A 24,729-nucleotide genomic window follows, 5' to 3' on the forward strand; every position below is an offset into this window, starting at 1 on the left:
ATTATCTAAAAAGGTATTGTTATGTACTAAACTTGGCAAGTAGGATCCTAGAATGCAACAACTGATTAGCCTGCTCCAGGAGGGAAGCAGAATCAGCCAATCAGCCGGGACTCATTGTGTAAAGAATGTATATAAAAGCCTGAGATTTTGGGGTGGGGAATCAATCACTGTTTTACAAGCTGCAATAAGGAGCATGAATTCACTGCAGGGCTCCAAGTATATTTCAGGTACAATAACCAAATAAACCTACAAGTAGGAATTGACATGAGCAGCAGTAAATAACAATTAGGATAAAGAACAGAATGAAAGTGGGTGGCAAAAGAGGATAGGCAGTATAAATGGAACATTCTCTTAATCAGGAGTGAAACATTACAAACATGAAACCTTTAAACATTTGAAACAGAAAACATAAATCAAAGCAAGAAGTATATACATATACAGGCAGGCAGGCAGCTAGACCTCACTTTATTAATTTTATTCATTATATAGTAAGAGCAGTGGGGTCCTAACAGCAAAGGGAAGGCTTCCAGGCACCCCACTTTTGTGTTTGATTAAACTTCCTCTGATGGGGAAGGGTTGGGTTTGGCAACCATTTTTCCACATTGGGAGTCTTTAAAGCAGGGTCAGCAAACTTTTTCAGCAGGGGGCCGGTCCACTGTCCCTCAGACCTTGTGGGGGGGGGCAGACTATATTTTGGGGGGGAGGGAATGAACGAATTCCTATGCCCCACAAATAACCCAGAGATGCATTTTAAATAAAAGGACACATTCTACTGTATGTGTAGAATGTAAAAACAGGCTGATTCCCAGACCGTCTGCAGGCCGGATTTAGAAGGCAATTGTGCCGCATCCGGCCCCCAGGCCTTAGTTTGCCTACCCATGCTTTAGAGGGTCTGAGTAAATGGCCAGCTTTGACCACTGAGAAAAAAGCAATGAGCAAATGGTCTAAGGTTAAGGCTGCTGAGCAGCAGGTTTATTCTAAACATCGAGCAGCAGAGCTGTTCTGAATATGACAATGATAGATCTGGCATATCTACCATCACAGCCATAGTGTCTATGGCAGTGTTTCCCAACCACTGTTCCGCGGCACACTAGTGTGCCGCGAGATGTTGCCTGGTGTGCCGCGGGAAAAATTAAAAAATTCGAAAGATTTTTTTTTTAAGTCAAATTTTCGATTGGGGCGCCGTCACTAGATGACCCCTGGGGTTCCCTCCCTCCCTGCCGCTCTGCGCCTCCCTCCTCCTCCTCCTCCTCTGGGGAGGCCCTTCCTGGCTCTCGGCCAAGGCTTGGCGGCTGCCACTCACTCACTCGCTCGCCCACCCGTCCCTCCATCCCTGCACCCGGCCTCTCCCCCTCCGTCCCCAGCGCGGGGGCTGCCGGGATCCGTAGTCCCCTCGCCCTTGGGCTCCGCGCCCGCGCGGGGTGCACAAACTACGTTTCCCAGCGTGGCCTGGCGGGCCGGGCGTTTTGTTTGAAGCGCTCTTCTCCCGGCCATGGAATGAGCGCAGCGGTGGCGGCCGGGTGGGCAGGGGCTCTTCCGCGCAGACCCCGCGCAGCCTGCCTGCGCCCCCGCGGAGATCGGGCAGCAGGATGGAGCCCGGGGATCCCCGCGGAGGCGGAGCGGCGGAGGCGGAGGCTGCCCCCCAGGTAGGGCTGCGTCGGGGGTTTTTTATTTTTGCAATGCTGCATCCGCGCCGGAGGGGACGCATCGGACCGCGGGGAGACCCCTTGGCGGGCGTGCAAGGCAATGCATGTGTGCAGGCGTTGCATGGAGTGCAGTGCAATGCAATGGCAACGCGGCGCCCTGCATGCATGCATGCAACTTCCACCGGCGCTCCGGACTTGGCAGGTGAGGGGGGGCCTAGTGGGCGGCAGAGAGAGCCGGGAGGGCGAAGGGGAGCCGGGGGGAGCAGCGCTGCTCCCCGAGTCGAGCCCGGGGGGAAACTTCGGCGTCGTTGCGCCCGGTGTTGGAAGCGGAGGCTGGCGGGGGCCCCTCACCTGCAAAACCTGGTCGCCTCTCATATATTTCGTGCATTGCATTCATCGCCCGCTTTCTCCTCCAAGGAGCTCCCGGGGGCGCGCGGGGTTCTCCCCGTGTTATCCTCGCAACAACAGCCCTGCGAGGTGGGTCAGGCGAGTGGCCCAAGGGAGCACCCAGGGATTGTCCTGGCCAGGTGGGGTGATTTGAACCCTGCTCTCTGCCCGGTCTTCGTCCTCATTTAGCCCCCACATGTGCATGACTGTGCATGACTGAGGTTTCCCCCCCTCGTCTTGGCTATGGTGTGAGTCTGTCCTGTTAATTAATGGGGTTCTGCCTTCGGAGAAGATGAGCTAGCCCTCAAGGAGGTGATTATGTAATTTGCTAGCAATTCATGTCCCTCCCGGCGTGACGCTGCGCGCTGACGTCACGGGGCTGTGATGGTGGTGTGCCTCGAGATTTTTTTCATGAAACAAGTGTGCCTTTGCCCAAAAAAGGTTGGGAAACACTGGTCTATGGATCCTAGTTCAGGTGATGATGCATATAGAGACCTTCAGACAAGCAGAGCAGCTTTGTTTCTATTGTTTCTATGAAGTGCCTAATACACATTCCAAAGTGCCTGCACAAGAGAGGGAGACGTGCTGTACTACATGTGTCCTAACTCCAATATAAGGAAAGGAATGCAAAGAGATCACGTGCAGCGAGGTGCTGCTTAGAGAGAGTTCTTTGTGTGCTTGCTTTATGTATGTGAGTCTTAAAAAGGTGTGAGTCCTGCATCATTCACCAGTCTGTGAATGATGCCATTCCTGATTAGCTTTGTATCATGTGCTACACATCTTTTGACATGGCTGGCAAAATGGTACTGATGCTGGCAGGCTGGACTCAGATCCAGCTTGCTGCTCAGAATCTCATGTCCTCTGATGTTTTATTGGGCCTTAGAGAACTTTTTCCAGTGTTGAGGCTCATTTATATCATGTCATAGCTCTGAGAACATTTGGAGTGTGGGGACTTTTGGGTGCAGGGGTGCCAACTTGAATAAAATAATGGGAGACCCAAGTAAGCCTTTCCTTGCATAATTGATCACATGACATGGTGCAAGCATGCCATTTGAATGGCAATGTTCATCAACTTGGGGGGCGGCCCCCTCAAATATTTTATTGGGGCGGCCCCAGGAGTTGGCTCTTGTGTTAGTGTGGGTCTTCCATATTCCATACTCTGTCTTCAGCATCTCTACATTGCTCTGATTGCCCTAACTGCCTTATATGTATAGAAATATAGAGTATATTTCATTATAGCCATACTTGGAAATACTTGTGGATGACTGTAAGATGATTGCTGATGATGTTGCTAACTAATATTTACTTCTATGCTGTTCTGGAGGGGCCCCCAAACCTCAGAAACACATTTTCAGGGTGCTATCAGATACGTCTATTCAACCAAAAGCCATTTTGCAAGCAGAATGGGAGCACTGGATTTGACTGTTAGTCACATTTAGCATCTTGCAGGCTGTAAATAAGAGAATCTGAAGGTACTACACTAGAATGGGGCTGGGACAGGGGCAGAGGACAGGGCTATCCAACAGAGGAGGGGTAAGGGGATTGAGGTGCAGATGAGAGGTGAAGATTATAAATATAGAATTTAGTCAGGGAAAGATGATGCTTTAAAGGCTAAGGAGGAGGCAGAAAGAAAAAGGAATTGGCGCCTGGCTGCAGTGTGTGGAGGCTGCTGCAGGTTGGCTGTGGACCAAGCAAGAGGTAAAGATAGTTGAGGCAGAAACCTGTTTTTCCTGGCTGGAAGCCATGGCAGAAACTAGATGGCATGGAATCATAGAAGATGTGAGTTCATCTTACTCAGAGGTTGACTACCCAGCACAATTCAGAACCTAGGGCAGGCTTCCTCAAACACGGCCCTCCAGATGTTTTTGGCCTACAACTACCATGATCCCTAGCTAGCAGGACAGGGGTCAGGTCAGGGATGATGGGAATTGTAGTCTCAAAACATCTGGAGAGCTGAGTTTGAGGAAGCCTGTCCTAGGGAATCACATGGGATGGGCAGCAGAGAGAAAGGAACCTTGCACCATTGAATGTCCTGGGTAAAACAAACAGGTAAAGACCCTGCCCTGTGGTCCTGGCCTGTGTCTGCAGAAGGGGACGCTGGAGTGGAACCCAGAGCTGCCCCCAGCTAACCTAGCTGAAACAGTCACATTGAAATCAGTGCAAGACGTTAGTCATGGCTAACTGAAGTCACATTTATTTCAGTGGGAAGTAAGTGTAACTAACCTAACCTGGATCCATCCCAATGGTTTTTTTCCCAAGTTCAGAAGAATACTCGATGCTATCTATATTGACTTGATTCTGATGTATTTTCATATAAGCTTTGTCTGAATGGAATCAATTGAGACACGTTTGTAGGATTCATCCAAGTTGTGGGTTTCAGGAAGATTCTCTTTTTTTAAAAAAAAAAGTGTTTGTTAATTTTGAAGATTATCCTGTCATTTGATCAAATGGTCCTCCGGTTTTAGGCCTGCCGCCTTCATCAGTTAGCTGATGCAGGATGTAGTACCACTAACTACCCTATCCAATCAGAACAGCTTGTGGTGAAAATACGGTAATAATAAATGGATCCCTGTATTTCAAGGCTTATTGCATTCCCAATAGAGTATGGAAGGCATAGGATGTAGGCAGTATTCTTCAAAGGGCTTCCTAAAAGAGAAGAGAGAAAGAAACAACATTTATGAGAGACAGGTTGGGGCAGTTGGCATTTGCCTTAATAATCTATGTTACCAGCTGGAGGACCAGATCCAGAAATCGTCACCCCTACAAGGGTGACTTTGGACAGAACCACACCTGTCAATCACCTGATGTCACATAATTGTTAGGATTTCACCCCTCCCTATGCTGCAGATAGGGATCACTTGTTGGAGCACATGTCTGTATGTAATGCATTTCAGCTGCTGATTGTTAGAGCTATATAAGCAGAAAGGGAGATAGACTGTTTGTTCTCTCACAGTGATGTTTTGTTTCCGTGTTCTCTCCGAGGAAGAGAGAGAAAGAGGAGCCATGTTTACTTTGAACTGTTATGTTTGATTTCGTTGCAATAAATTAGGATTAGATGTTACACCTCAAGGCTAACGCTTCTATTTTGGATTCTGCTGGTTGTGTGCTCATGTCCCATCAGTGTGACGGGAGACCGGAGTGAAGAATCCTGGGCGATGCTGCACTGGGGGAAGGCACAAGGCCTCGGCATTATCTCACAACAATTATATCAGGTGATATTAAATTTCAGCCACAGTTTCAAAAAAAAGATTCTTTCTTTGCAGATGCATTTTGAATTCAAAAATTATTCCAGCACTGCAAGGTGCTTGGGATTTGGCACCAAATTCAGCAGAGGCCGAAAAGGAAGAATTGAGAGCTCCAGGTTCTTCCTTTTAAAAATAAGGCAGTGGTTTTACATGTCCCACAACTGATGTCATATTTCTATTTATGGTATCAAGAGATGAACAGGTGGGCATGACTTGGGACAAATGGCCTCTTAAGTCAAATGGAGAGGCCGGGGGGGGGTGTCTAATTAGGCCTGTCAACTGGAGGCTCCCAACTGGAGTTTTTTTTGTTTTCTAAAAAAGCACCAAAGTGTAGAACGAGCTTCACACTGTTCTCTTTCATTATTACATCATGTTTCTAATTTTATTCTGAATTTGCACCATTGTATGATATCCATGCACCCATTTACAGATACTCTGCTGTTCCCCACAAGGAAAAACAACAACAGCCACCCCTAAACTCTTTAAGCATAATCTCTGCCAGATATGTACTAGCTGAGCAGACCATCATGGTGATCAACTAGTTCTTCATTTTGTCTTGCATTATTTCTTCCACCATTTTTCATAATAGACTGTTCTATTGTAAAGGACTCTTGAAATGTACTTAATAAACAAAGAGTATGGGGCTGAAAGCAGTTCTCTTTTCTCTGCCTTGAAATCATAAAACAGAAAAGTTTGTGCTCGATTTGATTATATGATATTGTCATTTATATTTTCATTCTTAGACACTGGTGAGCTGATGCCACTTACCAAGCTAACATCCCATTCTTGCTTGCAGAAACTTTCTTTGCACACTCAACATCATCTGCGATATTGTCATCCAGAAACTCTGCCAGGAAAGTTATTGAAGTTGGCATTGAAGGACAAATCAGGATAGAATAGGGGCTTCTGTTGGTGTATTCTCCACCTTGCTACCTACCATCTGCCTTCCTGAGGTAGCCAAGGTAGTCTCAGCAGCAGTGCTGAAATCCCTCAGGCTCATGGTTCTGAGAGACTTCAACATTTGTGTCATCTCTATCTCACTGGAAGCCACAACCACAGCAGGGCAATGTCCTGTTGGATTCCACTGCCCAAGGCAGCTGCTTCAGCCCACCTGATTGTCTCAGTCATGAGTCTGCATCAAGTTACTCCTGCTCCTGCTCCATTAATGGGTCCTTCACCCCTGATGGGACTGAAACTTACTTGGCCTCAGAAAAATCTTCAGGAATGAAGGACCCATTAAATTGGTTTGCCCCCCCCCCCAAAAAAACCAGATGGATCCAAATAGTTTCCTAGTGACTCCCATTCCTGTCTCCTGTCACTGCTGCAAGCGATTCTGTCAAAGCTCTGCTTGGTCTTTGAAAAATGCCTCTTTTTATCTTTTGAAGGCTTCATTGTGATCAATGGTTTTAATGACGTGAACGAGTCTAGGCACGAGTCTAAGCTCAACAACTTGGCCCCCCCAAAAAAGAACCTCAACAACTTTTGTGTCCGGATTTCACTTTCTGAAATATGACAACCTTACATTAGTCACATTGCAAAGAACAAGAAGCTGCAGTAATAATGGGGAGGGATTAAGTATTTGAGCCAAAGTTCCCTAAGTCTCCTCCACAAAACCCCTTTTCGAATACCAAGACTCAGTCCTGAAAGATATAAATAACAAAAAGGGGTGCCACTGAGCATGCAAAGAGTGCCTGACACTCATAATTGAGCAGGCATAATTAAGCCACAGCTTGCGAACCAAAGTATGTTGCTAGCATTCAGGCTTAAGCTCTGCCACATTGTGGAGAACCTTTATGGCTCCACAGGCCAGATCCTTATCAGGATCATGCCCATGAGCCAAATTTGATGGCTATGACATCCATATGACATCATTGCATGAGCATATTCACCCACCGGTCAAAATCCCTTGTGTGGGCTTACCACTTGGGAACCACACCTCAACAGACCAAAGTTGGTGCACTGGGAAGCTCTGAACATAGGGCTGACAAACTGCTTATTTCTCGGGTCCCCGCTGTTGATGGGGAGGGGAGACTGGAGTTTGCAAGTGACAGCAGTGTGGGGCTTCTGCAACCTTGTTTCAGAGGAAATTGCTTGGCATGCCAAGCTGGAGACCTTGGTGGGCCACGAAGGGCCCCAGGGAGCAGATTCCCACCCCTGAAATAAACAGTTCTCCTTGAGTTGCAAAAGGCAAAAGCAAAGAGTCACCACTTACTCTCACAGTCAATACTGCATAGGTTTTTTGTGGGATGCTTTCCATTGTCACACCACAACAGACCACTCAAATAAAATATTCCATAGTATGGATGGCCATCTGTGTACTCATAGTGTTGCGTGTCAAACTGACTTGCGAACAGGACCAAACACAACCCTGGGAGGAAAGCACAGATTAGAAAGGTAGAATGCTTTTTGTTTCCTACATATAAAGTGCAAAACTTCAAAACAGGAAATTTCATATTATATGACTCAATATTTCAGCTAATTACATTACAGAATGTTACCATTACAGAGTTGCCATATTCCAAAGAGCCAAAACCCAGACAACCCACCACCACCATCGCACATCTTCATCAGGTGGCTGGCATGAGGATGGAAGGGAGAGGGAGAGAACATACCAGGAAGGGAAGTGGCTGGCGGGAGCCAGCCCTGTGCTGAGAAAGAAATGTTCCCCGGACATTTTGCCAAGTTCTGAAAATTTCCCCTGGACACCATTTTCAGGAGCGGAATCCTGTATATGTCCGGGAAATCCAGGATGTATGGCAGCCCTAACCATTAACCATTCTCAAATTTGGCATTAACCATTCAGTCTTTCACCTAGCGCAGGTGAAAGGTTTGTTTTCCATAATATTTTTCTTTAGCATAAAACACATATACATACAAAATTATTATTATTATTATTATTATTATTATTATTATTATTATTATTTATTATTATTATTATTATTATTTGTACCCCGCCCATCTGGCTGGGTTTCCCCAGCCACTCTGGGCGGCTTCCATAGAAACAAAAAATACAGTAAAATATCACAGATTAAAAGCTTCCCTGAACAGGGCTGCCTTAAGATGTCTTCTAAATGTCTTAAGATGTCTTCTAAATGTCAGGTAGTTATTCATCGCTTTGACATCTGATGGGAGGGCGTTCCACAGGGCGGGCGCCACTACCGAGAAGGCCCTCTGCCTGATATGCTAATGTTTATTATTTTTATAAATGCTTTTATAAAACCAGAAAACTTGATTATTTACACCAACGGAGCTTCCTCACTAATTGATCACAATTTTAAAGGAATAAATAATCTACTCTTAACCCTTCCAAATTCCTTTTTTATGTAACCTGTTACCATGCTTTATGTAATTCCTCATGATAATTTTCTCTATTTTTTTAGAATGATTGTTAATTTAATGAGGGCAGATTTGACGGAGTAGTCCCACCAGCGAATGCCTGAGCAAGGACTTTCCCTAGCACATCTGGGTTTCCCAGGCCCCCCCAAAAAAAATTTTCTGGGGCAAAACAACAACAACAACCCTTGCAGGCAAGTAGAAAGAACTGATAGAGCAATCTGCTTAGTGCTGCACTGAATTCCTCCCATCAGATTCAACTGTTTGCAGGTTTTTCTCAATAGAGACCTTTGCAAAACTGAATAAATGCACAATCTGAAACACATATTTGAGGATGTTCACCTTTAATAACACTTAATAAACAAACCACAATGGTAGAACCTGAAAACTCTCTTTTTTATCTCTTTTACCACATAGTACCAGAACTGTTTTGCTCTGTTACACTCCCACCCCAAGAAGTAAAAATCACAATTCTGAAAATAACAGGACATTTTTTGAATATTTTTTTTGAAAATGTTCTCAATGCCCAATTTTGTTTCTATGGGCCCATTTTGAAAAAGTGGCACATCTGCAAATATTAAACAATGTCAGAGAAATAATAAACATTTTAAAGGACAGTTTAACATCAAGAAAATAATGAATTACAACAAACTCAATCCATAAAAAGCCTTTAACAAACCCATAGCAGGTGGACCTAAATTAATTCAAAGAAGCTAAAGGGAGTCAAGCACCTAAATAACTCACAGTGTCCTACTCCAATGTCGTGGTAACCATCCAGTCCTCGTCTTATTAATTCATCTTGCAGCTCGCATTTTAGATACTTTTTGGACTCGGATGCTAAAATGAGTAGGCAGAGGAAGGCAAGGTTCAGGGCGTTCATTACCACAGATCTCTAAGAAGTAATATGTCCAGAGTCTTGAGGGTTTTTATAGCTGATGGATGTAGACTTGGCCGGGGTGTCCAAGTCTACACCTCTTTCTACAGTGAGTGCTTAGGTCAGGGGTCAGGGGTCAGCAAACTTTTTCAGCAGGGGACCGGTCCACTGTCCCTCAGACCTTTTGGGGGGCCGGACTATATTGGGGGGGGGGATGAACAAATTCCTATTCCCCACAATGCCCCAGAGATGCATTTTAAATAAAAGGACACATTCTAACATTCTACTCATGTAAAAACATGCTGATTCCCAGACCATCCACGGCTGGATTAAGAAGGCGATTAGGCCAGATCTGGCCCCCGGGCCTTAGTTTGCCTTAGAGCAGTGTTTCCCAACCTTTTTTGGGCAAAGGCACACTTGTTTCATGAAAAAATCTCGAGGCACACCACCATGCCAGATGGGGAAAGGTCACTTTTTACTTATGTAAAAAAAAATAAAAAAATAGTAACAGCATAGAAGGTAATGGTTATCTCTTTGATGTCTGATGGGAGGGCATTCCACAGGGCGGGCGCCACTACCGAGAAGGCCCTCTGCCTGGTTCCCTGTAACCTCACTTTTCACAGTGAGGGAATTGCCAGAAGGCCCTTGGCACTGGATCTCAGTGTCTGGGCTGAACGATGGTGGCGGAGACGCTACTTCAGGTATACTGGACCGAAACCGCTTAGGGCTTTAAAGGTCAGCACCAACACTTTGAATTGTGCTCGGAAAGGTACTGGGAGCCAATGTAGGTCTTTCAAGACTGTCGTTACGTGGTCTCGGCGGCAGGTAGCAGCGCTCACAGCTTACGGACTGCACCGTGTAACAGGTGTCTGGCCCAGCAGCCTAAGGCGGACAAGCCACTGAAACAGGCATTCAGAATCCATTCATTTCATAAAACCTGCAGGGCTCAATCTCTGTGTTTGTGTATGTGTGTGTTTCTGTTTTGCCCAAGGGTCTGGGGGTGGGAGAGAGCTCTTTAGCATGATGCTTTTAAAACAATTAAATTATCAACAAACAAACCTGATGATACGAATAGCAACGTCAGGTGCTACGGGGGGGGGGGGGAGAAGGGGGCCTACTCGGAAGTAAATACTGCGTCCAGGCGCAATTAGCGCTGATTTAAGGTGCACCAAGACTGCCTAAAAACCTCACCAAAGATATGCAACAAAGCGCTTCGTTGCAGAGGGGAGAGTTTGTGCACCGTGGAGGCTGGAGGGCTTCTATTCTACATGCGGGGGTTGGGGGGGCGAGGAAAATGTGCTCCGTGGGGGGGGCGGGGAAGGCAAGAAAAGGAGCTGAGCTCTAACTATAGGCTCCCACGCTTGAGCAGGCCCGACTCGGTGGGGCGGACCACCCTCTCTCCTGGAGGAGGAGGAGGAAGAGATTCTCATCCACGGCGTGGCCTCCCGCGCTCCTGAACGGGAAATCTCTGCAGCCCAAGACTCTCCGCGAGGCAGCTCCTCCCTTCCTGCCTTGAGCCGCCGCCAGCCGCGCCCCCCTCCCCAGTTATCTGCTGCCTGCCAAGCCCCGCCCCTCTTCATTGTCCTCCCCTTCTGTTTATTCCCCTTCCTCCATCCCTCGCTTTTTTTCCTCTCTTTCCTTTTTTTAAAAAAATATTTTCTCTTCCCCTTCTTTTTTTCCACCCTTTCTTTTTTCTCTTTCTCCCCCCCCCCCTCCCCGCCCTCCTGGGTTAAAGGATTTGAGCAATGGGTCTGGAGGTGGAGCTTGTCGGAGGATTAGCCCGACTCGCCCGCCTCCCTCCCATGGCACACTAGGCAACGTCCGGCGGCACACTAGTGTGCCGCGGAACACCGGTTGGGAAACACTGCCTTAGAGGTTGCTGAGTTGGTGCAACAACAGGCTAGAATGTCCCTAAACTGCCCGTGTGTGTGTGTGTGTGTGTGAGAGAGAGAGAGAGAGAGAGAGAGAGAGAGAGAGAGAGAGAGAGATGTTGTCTATGTTAAGTATAGGTTAACAATAGTGACTCAATACCCATTGAGCCAATCACCCATCTCCTACTACCCTTCTGAGAAAAACCCCACCCCACCAGATAAGGGTCTGGTGACTTCTGCTTCAGAGTATCTGAAGAAGTGTGCATGCACACAAAAGCTTACACCAGAACAAACTTAGTTGGTCTATAAGGTGCTACTACAATTTTTATTTTTATTTTTTATAACACTAGTGCTTTACTTATCTTTCCTGCAGAAATTGTTATCAGGGGAGAGCTTCTTTTGACAAGAATGGATTTTCATGCAGCAGATTGCTCCCCACTATTAGCTCCTATTTGCTGACCATTGTAATCCATTAAGCATAAATATGCTAAACAATACACTCCATAAATATACTGACTAGATTGCTCTGCTGCATGACAACCGCGTCGTCTCCAGAGGTAAAAGGGGCGAGCCGAGGGCTGCCCCGACCTTAAGTGGCCTTACGAAGGCCCGCCCCTGCTGCCAGCCGATTGGCTGGCGCCACAGGGGATGTTAATTAGGGGAATCCCTGCCTCCCACGAGGCTGGCGCCATCCTTGCGGGAGCGAGTGTGGGCGGGGTCGTGATCCCGCAACCCCCCCTCCTCCTGATGATCGGAAGGGGCATTGTAATCCATTAAGCATAAATATGCTAAACAATACACTCCATAAAGCTAGCAGCATAGCAATCTAACTTGGGGCAGTAGTATGGCACTTATGGCCCACGGACAAGGCAGCCAGATCTCCTCACCTGGCCTGCAAGGCACCTTCAGTCATGCGACACCCAGCAGCCTGACACCTGGTGTTGTCATGGGTGTCATCAGCAATTGGGCAGGTAAAGACTCAGCTGGGTCAAAGGGAATTTGCAGGCACAGGCTGATCATCAGGGCTTGTGAAGTGCCTACTGGAAACATTTGTCTTTCAACAAGCCTTTTTAGTTGAGATATATGCCAGTCTGAATCCATATTGTGTTTTAAAAGATTTTTTTTAATTGTTGTTTTCCTCCTTTGTAAGAGAAGGCAGGATATAAATTTATAAATAAAGAAATTATTATTATTTATTCCCCACTCATTGGGGGTTGCCCCAGCCACTCTGGGCAGCTTCCAACATAATATGAACACAAAACTAAATATAAAACATTAAAAACATCCTGACACAGAGCTGCCTTCAGATGTCTACGGAAAGTCGTATAGTTGTTTATCTCCTTGACATCTGAAGGGAGGGCATTCCACAGCACAGCTCTGCATGCTTCCCTGTAGCTTCACCTCGCACAATAAGGGAGCCCCGAGAAGGCCCTCAGTGCTGGACCCCCATGTCCTGGATGGGGGTGGAGACGCTCCTTCAGGTATACGTAGTTGAGGCTGTTTAGAGCATAGGTCGGCAAGCTAAGGCCCGGGGGCCAGATCCAGCCCCCTTCTGGATCTGGCCCGCGGACGGTCCGGGAATTGCCACGTGGATCAGCGTGGGGATTCTGATTGTTTGGGCTGTGCCATTTCCCTCCCCTCTCCCTCACACACACCGCGTCTGCACCTCCTCCCTCCCTCCTCCTGGCTTCTTCCTGCCCTGCCTAGAGGAGGAAGGGGGCTGGGCTTTGTCGAGCCGCAGTTGGCTGAACGCCATTTTAAGCAGCCCCTCTCTGGAGCCAACCTTTTCACGCCGCTCGTCCTGCCGCCGCCACCAGCCCCTGCTGCTCGCAAGGCACAGGTAAGCAGCTACTGGGGTTTACCTGTGCCTTCTCTGCTGTGGAGAAGGGAGAGGAGAGTTGGGGGGGATTCCCCCCAAAAAACAATATAGTTCCCACAAGGTCTGAGGGACAATGGACCGGCCCCCTGCGGAAAAAAGTTTGCTGACTTTAAAGGTCAGCACCAAAACCTTGAATTGCACTGGTCACTGTAGTTCGCCCCTCACAGAGTTACCGTTCAAAGCAACCCTTAACAAACTACAGAAATCCTTGAGGGAAATAATATGCTTTTAATGCTTATGTACCTTGGGTCTAGTCTGCACCTGTAGAATGCACTTTGCACTTTTTAAAAACGGTTTGACCGGATATCAAATACCCAGTTCCTCATTTCTGGCAGCATGGTTTGAATTAAAGGGGGAATCAAGGCCACTGTGTTCATCCAAATAGTTTTCTTTCTCCAACGCAATAATCTTATTTCTTTCTTCTTTCTAAAGATAAAAGGCACATACAATGATATTCCCTTATACATTTTCCTTCATCATTTCCCACGGAGTTTCCTGTGGGATGAAGAATGGTTTGTTCTCATTTTAAAAATCAGCTTTGATCCTCATCTGGGAATTAGGGTCAGCTAAAATGATGCATTTGATCTGAATCATTAAGAGTGGATGGAGATCAGAGAAGGTCAGGATGACAGAAACAATGTTCAAGATAACAAATTCACAGGTCTGCACCTGCCTGAGTATATATTGAGTACTTTTGTGCCTACAAGCCAAATGTATTTAGGGAAACAAAATACTCCTCCCCCCACAAACACCTGCTCACAAACACATTTAAAAGGGTATAAGATGTTAATCTTTGACTACAGTGAAAGGGAAAGAGAAAGAGAAAGTGTAAGTGAGCAATTGTTAAGGCCAATCTGCTTTTAGTTCTGGATGTCACTCGCTGCTCACAATAAACCACAATAAAAATTGCAAGAGGATTTTGAACACTTTAGGGATGGAAGTAACACGGAAAAAGCAGCTGGAAATTAATAGATATAAAGAAAATGAGTGACATGATAACAAAAAAATAAAGTAATGAATGTGATGTCAGTGAATCAATAACAACATTAACAAGTTTACAAATATCTATGTATATTACCGTATTTTTTGGCCCATAGGGCGCACCGGCCCATAGGACGCACCTAGTTTTTTTGGGGGGGGGAGTAAAGAAAAACATTTTTATTCCCCCCCCCCCCCAGGCACGGGGCTGGGGAAGCCTGAGCTTCCCCCGACCCCAGCTCCCAGAACAGGCAGCTCTCCGCAAGCCGTGAGAGAGCTGCATGAAGTCGCCCCATAGGACGCACACACATTTCCCCTTCATTTTTGGGCGAAAAATACGATATGTAAAAAATATATATCTTAGAATAAAAAGCTATTAAGATTTTAAATATTATTTATAGCATTTATATACCACTCTTTGGTTGCAATTGCACCACTCAGGCCAACTTACAACAATTCAAAAACATCAGCAAATTAATAATGATGATAATGATGATAATAATAATAAATATTTTATTATACCCCACCCATCTGGCTATAGTATAAACACACATAAAAACATAGTAAAACATCAAACATTAAAAACTTCCCGATACATGGCTGCCTTCTAAAAGTTGTGTAGTTTTCACACACCCCCCAAAAAAATCATTGCATTAAAGAAAGCAAAACAAAACATAAACCAAAACATTTAAAGAGAGCCAGTGTGGTGTAGTGGTTAAGAGCGGTAGTCACGTAATCTGGGTAACCGGGTTCGCATCTCCGCTCCTCCACATGCAGCTGCTGGGTGACCTCGGGCCAGTCACACTTCTTTGAAGTCTCTCAGCCCCACTCACCTCACAGAGTGTTTGTTGTGGGGGAGGAAGGGAAAGGAGAATGTTAGCCGCTTTGAGACTCCTGAAGGGGAGTGAAAGGCGGGATATCAAATCCAAACTCTTCTTCTTCTTCTTCTTCTTAAAACAACTATATATAATCAATTTTAAATCCACATACTGGGATTACTTGAATCCCCCAATTTCCCTCCACTACCTCCCTTGGTTCCTTTGTATTATCTTCATTTATGCATGTCAATAAAATCTTTATCTCTAATTACCTCCAAGTTTACACGTTATATATAACATTATAAGTGTTTTTAAAAATTCTGCTAATGTGTTAAATTGCATACACTGCTTTTGTAAATATGCAATAAACGTTTCCCATTATTTTTTATATATGTTGTCATCTTGATTTTTAAGTTTCCCAGTTAATTTAGCCATTTCCGCATTAACTTAATTTGCCAATCTTCCTTAGTGGAGACATCTTCTTTCCAGTGTTGGGCTAACAATATGTGCGGCCATTGTTGCATACATGAACAAATTCTTATATTCTTTACCCTTATAAAGGTAAAGCTTCTGGTTTTTTAACAAAGGTTATTTTTAACATTTTCTTCAATTTGTTATATATCATTTCACAAAATATTTTAATGACCTTACGTTGCTACCAAATATGATAAAACGTACCTTCTACTACTTTACATTTCCAACACTTAATTTTTCTTGTTTTATACATTTTTGCCAATTTAACCATTGTTAAATACCACCTATACATCATTTTCATGTAATTCTCTTTAGAATCATAGAGTTGGAAGAGACCACAAGGGCCATCGAGTCCAACCCCCTGCCAAGCAGGAAACACCATCAGAGCATTCCTGACATATGGTTGTCAAGCCTCTGCTTAAAGACCTCCAAAGTAGGAGACTCCACCACACTCCTTGGCAGCAAATTCCACTGTCAAACAGCTCTTACTGTCAGGAAGTTCTTCCTAATGTTTAGGTGGAATCTTCTTTCTTGTAGTTTGGCTCCATTGCTCCGTGTCCGCTTCTCTGGAGCAGCAGAAAACAACCTTTCTCCCTCCTCTATGTGACATCCTTTTATATATTTGAACATGGCTATCATATCACCCCTTAACCTCCTCTTCTCCAGGCTAAACATGCCCAGCTCCCTTAGCCGTTCCTCATACGGCATCGTTTCCAGGCCTCTGACCATTTTGGTTGCCCTCCTCTGGACATGTTCCAGTTTGTCAGTGTCCTTCTTGAACTGTGGTGCCCAGAACTGGACACAGTACTCCAGGTGAGGTCTGACCAGAGCAGAATACAGTGGCACTATTACTTCCCTTGATCTAGATGCTATACTCCTATTGATGCAGCCCAGAATTGCATTGGCTTTTTTAGCTGCCGCGTCACACTGTTGGCTCATGTCAAGTTTGTGGTCAACCAAGACTCCTAGATCCTTTTCACATGTACTGCTCTCAAGCCAGGTGTCACCCATCTTGTATTTGTGCCTCTCATTTTTTTTGCCCAAGTGCAATACTTTACATTTCTCCCTGTTAAAATTCATCTTGTTTGTTTTGGCCCAGTTCTCTAATCTGTCAAGGTCGTTTTGAAGTGTGATCCTGTCCTCTGGGGTCTTAGCCACCCCTCCCAGTTAAGGTTAAGGGGTGATAGCCATGTTCAAATATATAAAAGGATGTCACATAGAGGAGGGAGAAAGGTTGTTTTCTGCTGCTCCAGAGAAGCGGACACGGAGCAATGGAGCCAAACTACAAGAAAGAAGATTCCACCTAAACATTAGGAAGAACCTCCTGACAGAACCTCTCAAGCCAGGTGTCCCCCATCTTGTATTTGTGCCTCTCATTCCCCCCCCCCCAAGTGCAATACTTTACATTTCTCCCTGTTAAAATTCATCTTGTTTGTTTTTGCCCAGTTCTCTAATTTGTCAAGGTCGTTTTGAAGTGTGATCCTGTCCTCTGGGGTGTTAGCCACCCCTCCCAGTTTGGTGTCATCTGCAAATTTGATCAGGATGCCCTTGAGTCCATCATCCAAGTCGTTGATAAAGATGTTGAATAAGACCGGGCCCAAGACAGAACCCTGTGGCACCCCACTAGTCACTCTTCTCCAGGATGAAGAGGAACCATTGATGAGCACCCTTTGGGTTCGGTCAGTCAGCCAGTTACAAATCCACTGAGTGGTAGCAGAGTCAAGACCGCATTTTACCAGCTTCTTTACAAGAATATCATGGGGCACCTTGTCAAATGCCTTGCTGAAATCAAGGTAGGCTACATCCACTGTGTTCCCTTCATCTACCAGGCTTGTAATTCTGTCAAAAAACGAGATCAGGTTAGTCTGACATGACTTATTTTTCAGAAATCCATGCTGACTATTGGTGATCACAGCATTCCTTTTTAGGTGCTCACAGACTGTTTGGTTAATGATCTGCTCCAGAATCTTCCCTGGTATTGATGTCAGACTGACTGGGCGATAATTATTTGGGTCCTCTCTTTTCCCCGTTTTGAAAATAGGGACAACATTTGCCCTCCTCCAGTCTGCCGGGACTTCACCTGTTCTCCAGGAATTCTCAAAGATGACTACCAGTGGTTCTGAGATCACATCTGCCAGTTCTTTTAATACTCTTGGATGCAGTTCATCTGGCCCTGGAGACTTGAATACATCTAAACTAGCCAAGTATTCTTGTACTATCTCCTTAGTTATTCTGGGTTGTGTTTCCTTTGCTGAATCATTTGCTCCAAATTCTTCAGGTCGGGCATTGTTTTCTTTATCGGAGAAGACTGAGGCAAAGAAGGCATTGAGGAGTTCAGCCCTTTCTGTGTCCCCTGTTTGCATTTCACCATCTTCTCCTCTGAGTGACCCCACTGTTTCTTTGTTCTTCCTTTTGCTATGAACATACCCATAAAAGCCTTTTTTGTTGCTTTTAACCTCTCTAGCAAGCCTGAGTTCATTCATTTAAGTAAGGTACAGGCTGTGAATTTTATATCATTCTTCCATAGTCTTTCCCAATCTGTCATCTGTATATTACGTCCCACATCTTTTGCCCTGGTTTCCCATTCTAATTAATATTATACATATTTGATAGTAATTTAGTATCACTTTCTATTATTTCTCTCTGGAAATTTGAAATTTCATCTTTTTATTATTTTTAATTGGAAATATTGTAGTCAATCTGTTATCTTTCCTTTTACTTCTTGAAATTCCTTCAGTTTTAATTGATTATCTATTTCCGCTAACAGCTCTCTATATGTTGCCCAATTATGTTTCATATTTACTTTTTTCATGGATATTGCTTCCAGCAGGGAAAGCCACCATAATGTTTTTTGTTCTAACAAATCTTTATATTTTCCCCAAACTTAAAAAATCACATTTCTTCTAATATGACTGGAAGCTTTTATGTACTTTTGCCTTCTGGTACCACAAGTACGCATGCCAACCAAGTCTATTACCATGTCCTACTAGATCTAGTAATTCTGTGTTTTTTAATGTTATCCAATCCTGGATCCAGCAAATGCAAAAAGCTTCATAATATAATTTTTTATCTGGCTGATGTCCTGCCACCATGAAAGAGGAGAAGCTACCTCTTTCTTTAAGATCTGTTAATAATTTATATTTTATTCTTGGCTTATCACCTCTCCAGATAAATTCTGCCACTCTTTGAAGCAACTCACATTGCTTATCACTGGGATTGATTGAAACAAAAATAACATTCATTCATCCCCAAAGATTTATTCATCCCCAAATCCCTAAATTCCTTTTTTTATTTCCATTTTTTTTTCATAATTATCTTTGGATATTGTCAGGGGTTCAGGAGCAGAGGCGAGGGCAAGGGAGGAAACAGAGAGCGAGGGGGAGGAGTCCGAAGAAAAGATGAGTGATGACGACGACCCGAGATCTCCGAGTCTTTCCAGTGAATCAGAAGATTCACAGAAAGGAGCGCCAGTGGCCAGAGCAAGGGGGGAGCCTAGGGGGACACCCCAGGAAGAAGGGTCCAGAGGGGGTTCAGAGGGCAGCAGTTGGAAATCGGGGCCAGCATCCCCAACAGAGCGCAGTGGAGAGGAAGGGCGCCAGGTATCGAGCTCCGGCAGCTCGCCGCAGGGGGGAGGGCATGAGTCAGGAGTGGCCACACCTCCATCGGGGAGCGAAGAAACGGTCAAGCGGAAAGTGGAAGGTTGGGCGCGCGCGCCAAGTTCAAATGCACAGGAAGGCGGCGCAGTAAGCAGCCCGGAAAGGGAGCCAGGTCCTAAAGCCCGACGCAAGGAGACAGAAGGGTCCGGGGGGTCAGCGTCAGAAGAGTCCAGGAAGGAAGAGACCACGGGGGGCAGAGGGACCCAGAGAAGAACGGTCAGGCGGAAAAGGTGGAGTAAGGCTAGGGTATTAAGTTGGTGTACAGGAAGCGGGGACTCAGACGGAGCTTCGCCGGTCTAGCTTATAAGACGTAGAGCTGCACACGGCAGCTTGGAAATGGAAACTGTAGCTCAATAAAGACTTTTATAACGTGAACGCTGGCTAGCGTGATCCTCTGTGAGCTAGGATCTGGGAGCAGCTCTGACAGATATATTTATATATAATATATTCAAAAGTTGTGTAGTTCTTTATCTCCTTGACATCTGATGGGAGGGTGTTCCACAGGATGGGCACCACTACTGAGAAGGCCCTCTGGCTGGTTCCCTGTAACTTGGCTTCTTGCAGTGAGGGAACCACCAGAGGAGGACCTGTGTGTCCCGGCTGAGCAATGGGGGTGGAGACAGGGCCTATACAGGGCCAACACTGTTCAGGGCTTTAAAGGTCAGCATCAACACTTTGTTTTTGGTTTTTTTTTTAATAATTTTTATTAGTTTTCTTTTCTAACAACAAATATCAAAATCATTTCCAAACATACATTCTACACCCCCCCCTTCCCGTTGACTTCCTTCAGCTTACCCTCTGGTTTGTTACATTAAATGATACAATCTGCTATTCCTCATCTGTCAAAACGTTATTACAATGTTATTCATGCATTTTGTTAAGTAAAGTTGTGAGTGTTTATTCAAATCCTGCTACCGAGTCCATTTCTTTCAGTTGTTTCTGCAGATAGTTTATGAAAGGTTCCCATTCTTTTTTTAAATCACTCTTTTTCATGTAGCTTATCCGTTAGCTTTGCTAATTCCGAATAGTTCATCAATTTTTCCTGCCATTGTGCTTTTGAAGGTATTTCTCCAGTCTTCCAGTTTTGTGCTATTAGGATTCTTGCCGCTGTTGTCGCATACATGAATATTTTCCATTCCTCGTTCGGCAGTCCTTGATCAGAAATACCTAGTAAAAATGCTTCTGGTTTTTGAACAAACGTCATTTTAAATTTTTTTTTTTCCAGTTCGGAATGTAGTATTATAAAAAAAGGGAGATGATATATAACAAGCACCAACACTTTGAATTGTGCTTGGAAATTTACTGGGGGCCAGTGGAGATCCTTTAGTGCTATATGGTCCCAGCGGCTGCTCCCAGTCACCAGTCTAGCTGTCGCATTCTGAATTAGTTGCAGTTTCCAAGTCATCTTCAAAGGTAGCCCTATGTAGAGCCCTGCAGTAAGCGGGGAATAAAAATGGGGTCCCTTCAAGGGGTTCAGCTTCTTAAGTAAGACTGGATCTTAGGAGAGAGCGTACCTTTTAAGGCTCAAAGCTGTCAGGAAGTGAACAGATTTCATCCTTGTCTGACAAAAATTACAGATGAGGTTGGTGTTTGTTGGTTTCCCATTACGTTTCATGGGGGTGGGGTGGGGGAGCCAAAGCTTTACAAAATGAGAAGCGATGAGGCTCTGAAGTGAAGCACACTGTCAGACCAAACCTGAGACAATGCAACCCTCTATAGAAGTCAAGGCAGGTTCCGAAGCAAAAACTTTCTTCTTTGTGTAACTCCACCAAAAAGGCACTTGATATAATAACGATTTACCCGACCTTCATCACAGTATTTCTCATAGAGTGGCCTAATGGGTGGACGAAACACATTGGTTATTTTGCATTTGTCCAATGCTACAGAGTTATTAAAAGAAAATAGTTCTGCAAGACTGAATTTGGCAACAGGAAGACTGGCCACAAAGTGCTACAGCTGTGCACCCAAAGAAAGTCAAGGCCAATGGGGGGGGGGGAGATCCAGCCATTGCTCGAGTCGGGCTGACAAAGCCTGGGATCACCATGGTGATCCAGAGCAATCTGGGGCTTTCATGGTGGCAGGACATCAGGCAAAAAGAAGGAGACACCACAATAAGAGGGATGTACCCAACCAGTTGTGTCTTTCTGGAAAAAGATAGTGGTGGAGTGGATGCCTTTGGATGCAGGGGGGCAGGCTTTCCCACCTGAACTCTCCTTCCCACCTAGTCTCTTCTTCCAACCTGATCCCCCCCCCCAGCCCTGGACAGGATGGCATCCTATACACTTAGCAGCCGGTTGCTGCTCCTTTGTGATATGCTGGTTGCTGTTCCTTTCTGTACAGGTTGCTGCTCCTTTGGAGAAGGCCAAGCAGGGAAGGCCCTCACAAATGATCAGCACCCTGAGTTCAGCTTGTTCTTGTTCCTATCTCATGTGATTTTCCTCTCTACTTTTCACAACAAAGTGGCCTAAAGCAAAATCAAATGACACTTAAATGCTATTTAATATGCAATGTGCTGGTCTGAATGTACCCCTTTTTCACCACCTAATAAGAGTTTCTACTGAAGGTTCTGATTAAGTAATATTTTTCAGCCATCTTTTATTTGTTTGTTTGTGTGTTTGTTTGTTTGTTTCTAGAAAAAAAGGAGCTGATGCTACTCACCAAGCAGTCATGTCCTTTGTACTGTTGACAATTGTCTTAACACAGAGAGCATCATCTGTGATATTATCATCTAGGAAGTCTGTTTGGAAGTTAATGAGAATGAGTTAATGAAGAATCCATCCAAGACAAAGCCTGTTGGGTTGAAATAAATGACAGACAAATGACAAGTGTCATATGGGAGGCATCTCTCGAGCATGTATCGGGGAGTCCCTTTTATTGAATATTACAGCATTGCCACATATGTGCTTCTTGCTGATTGGTTAACACAAATACAATGCAAGGGTTCCATATAGGCATTAATCATCAATAGATTAAAGGTTGGGAAAGGGAACACAGAATTGAACAGGCGTGAAAACCTCATATTAAACTATTACTAGTGATTGATATAGCAAGACTTAAAAGAACATAACTATCACATTCTGTAGATGTGGTCAACCATGCATTAAGAACAGGTCAGGGTACGATGTTTCATGAACTCAATGTGAACTAAACATTCTAGGGTGGGTGAAGAAAAGAATGCTTCAGCTTAGAGCGGTTTGCCAGACTCATGTGCAGAAGGAAAACTTCCCATCAAAAGCCCAACTAAAACCCCAAATACAGTGTTATGAGTTTGTGGGGGTGAGACTCTCCTAAATTCCTGGACCCAGCAAGGGTTGAAATATACCGGTAAGCCAGACTAGCTTCTTTGTTAGGAGACAAGACATTAAGAAAACAAAGGAAAGGTAACGGGCCATGAAGGAAGCCAAGGAGAGGGGGCTCTGTGCCAGATGTTAATTGGGTGGGGCCCCTCCTCCAGTTCACAGTTTGGAGACAAAGCCAGAGATTAGAGTTGAGTTGGCTGTGATGTGACTGGTGGAGGCGGGAGGTTGCAGGCTGGAAAAGGTGGAGGCAGAGCACAATGTGTTTTGATCCAAGGCTGTGCCTGTGGGAGAAGCAAGACCATCTTGTGATGGTGATGCTGTGAGCCCCTCCATCGTAGCCTCAGGTTGTAATTGGTTAAAAAAAAAAGGTAAAGGACCCCTAATGTTATGTACAATAAACAGTTATGTATTATGTTTACTGTACCTAAGGATTAGGATATTGTATTGTGTTGTCTTGTCTTGTATTAATAATAATAATAATAATAATAATAAATTTTATTTATATCCCGCCCTCCCCAGCCGAAGCCGGGCTCAGGGCGGCTAACAACACTAAAATAGTGCAACATTATAAAAACATCATAAGAATTAATTAAAATCAGAATTGATGGCAACCATGAACTAAAGTACTGTAAAGATTGCCAAAGGAGGGAGTCAGGCTGTGCCCTAACCAAAGGCCTGGTGGAACAGCTCTGTCTTGCAGGCCCTGCGGAAAGATGTCAAGTCCTGCAGGGCCCTTGTCTCTTGTGACAGAGCGTTCCACCAGGTTGGAGCCGCAGCCGAAAAAGCCCTGGCTCTAGTTGAGGCCAACCTAACCTCTCTGAGGCCTGGGACCTTCAAGATGTTTTTATTTGAGGACCGTAAGTTCCTCTGTGGGGCATACCAGGAGAGGCGGTCCCGTAGATACGAGGGTCCTAGGCCGTATAGGGCTTTGAAGGTTAAAACCAGCACCTTAAACCTGATCCTGTACTCCACCGGGAGCCAGTGCAGCTGGTATAGCACCGGATGAATGTGATCTCGCAGCGAGGACCCCGTAAGGAGTCTCGCTGCGGCATTCTGCACCCGCTGGAGTTTCTGGGTCAGTCTCAAGGGCAGCCCCACGTAGAGCGAGTTACAATAATCCAGTCTGGAGGTGACCGTCGCGTGGATCACAGTGGCTAGGTCAGGGCGAGAGAGGTAAGGGGCCAACTGCTTAGCTTGGCGGAGATGAAAAAATGCCGCCTTTGTTATAGCTGTAATCTGCGCCTCCATAGAAAGGGAGGTATCGAAGATTACACCCAAACTCTTGACGGACGGTGCTGGCACTAATTGCACCCCCGCAAGAGATGGGAGTTGCCCCCTCAATCCCATATCGTCCCGTCCCAGCCAGAGGACCTCTGTCTTCGAAGGATTTAACTTCAACCGGCTCCCACGTAACCATCCAGCCACAGCTTCCAAGCATCTGATCAGTGTGTCTGGGGCCGAGTCAGGATGGCCATCCATCAACAGATAGAGTTGGGTGTCATCAGCATACTGATGGCAGCCCAGCCCAAAACTCCGGACAAGCTGGGCGAGGGGGCGCATAAAGATGTTAAAAAGCATCGGGGAGAGAATCGCACCATGAGGCACTCCACACACCAAGGAGTGGCGGGATGACAGTTCCCCCCCAAGCGCCACCCTCTGTCCCCGACCAGAGAGAAACGAGCGCAGCCATTGAAGGACTGTGCCCTGGATCCCCACGTCGGCGAGGCGGTGGTCCAGAAGTTCGTGATCGACCATGTCGAAAGCTGCTGACAGATCTAGAAGAATCAGCAGCCCCGACCCACCTCGATCCAGCTGTCTACGAAGATCATCTGTTAGGGCGACCAGAGCCGTCTCGGTCCCATGACCAGCGCGGAAGCCGGACTGGAATGGATCCAGAGCCGATGTTTCATCCAGAAACCTACCAAGCTGTTCAGCAACCGCTCTCTCAATCACCTTACCCAGGAATGGAAGATTCGAAACTGGGCGGTAATTGGATAGATCTAAGGGATCTAATGATGTTTTCTTTAAGAGCGGACGCACCACTGCCTCCTTCAATTCCCCTGGGAATGTCCCGGTGCCAAGGGACAAATTGATGATATCCCCCAGGGGGGCCCGCACCTCGTCTGGACATGCTCTAATCAGCCAAGACGGGCACGGGTCGAGAGGACAAGTGGTGGGCTTTCCAGCTCGGAGGAGTCTGTCCACATCGGCTGGGGATATCCGGTCAAAGTGGTCCAGTACTGGACCCGAGGACAGTCGAGGGGCCTCC

At 45.7% G+C, this 24,729-nt stretch overlaps 3 protein-coding genes across 3 annotated transcripts in view; 1 reads left to right on the top strand and 2 right to left on the bottom strand.

The window, feature by feature from the left end:
* The window catches only part of LOC310696746 (lysozyme C-like), a 161,622-nt gene that overhangs the window by 130,140 nt on the left and 6,753 nt on the right, over positions 1-24,729 (top strand). The gene's annotated exons all lie outside the window — the stretch shown is intronic.
* On the bottom strand, positions 4,205-9,607 carry LOC310696751 (lysozyme C, milk isozyme-like). The gene is made up of 4 exons (XM_083482685.1): positions 9,356-9,607; positions 7,491-7,646; positions 6,047-6,125; positions 4,205-4,679 (listed from the first exon to the last, which is right to left on the bottom strand). The coding sequence occupies exons 1-4, from the start codon at positions 9,489-9,491 to the stop codon at positions 4,610-4,612; spliced, it is 441 nt and encodes a 146-aa protein (XP_083338811.1). The 5' UTR covers positions 9,492-9,607; the 3' UTR covers positions 4,205-4,609.
* Positions 19,631-24,729, bottom strand: part of LOC310696750 (lysozyme C, milk isozyme-like) — a 41,090-nt gene continuing 35,991 nt past the window's right edge. The window contains exons 4-5 of the mRNA XM_083482684.1: positions 21,820-21,898; positions 19,631-20,995 (exon numbers count right to left, since the gene is read on the bottom strand). Coding sequence (XP_083338810.1) covers positions 20,884-20,995; positions 21,820-21,898 — 191 coding nt within the window. The 3' untranslated portion in view covers positions 19,631-20,883. The remainder of the gene's footprint in view (positions 20,996-21,819; positions 21,899-24,729) is intronic.

Source organism: Podarcis liolepis (genome assembly GCF_965112155.1).
Source record: "Podarcis liolepis genome assembly, chromosome: 17".
NCBI lineage: Eukaryota > Metazoa > Chordata > Lepidosauria > Squamata > Lacertidae > Podarcis > Podarcis liolepis.

What these genes read in the sequence shown, in the direction of transcription:
- LOC310696751 (XM_083482685.1), bottom strand. Translation starts at nt 9,491, where the DNA reads ATGAACGCCCTGAACCTTGCCTTCCTCTGCCTACTCATTTTAGCATCC. An exon ending in CGACATTGGAGTAGGACACT is followed by an intron (nt 7,647 to 9,355) that starts GTGAGTTATTTA and finishes CTTTCCTCCCAG; the next exon opens with GGTTGTGTTTGGTCCTGTTC. An exon ending in ATGCAGTATTGACTGTGAGA is followed by an intron (nt 6,126 to 7,490) that starts GTAAGTGGTGAC and finishes CTTTCCTGGCAG; the next exon opens with AGTTTCTGGATGACAATATC.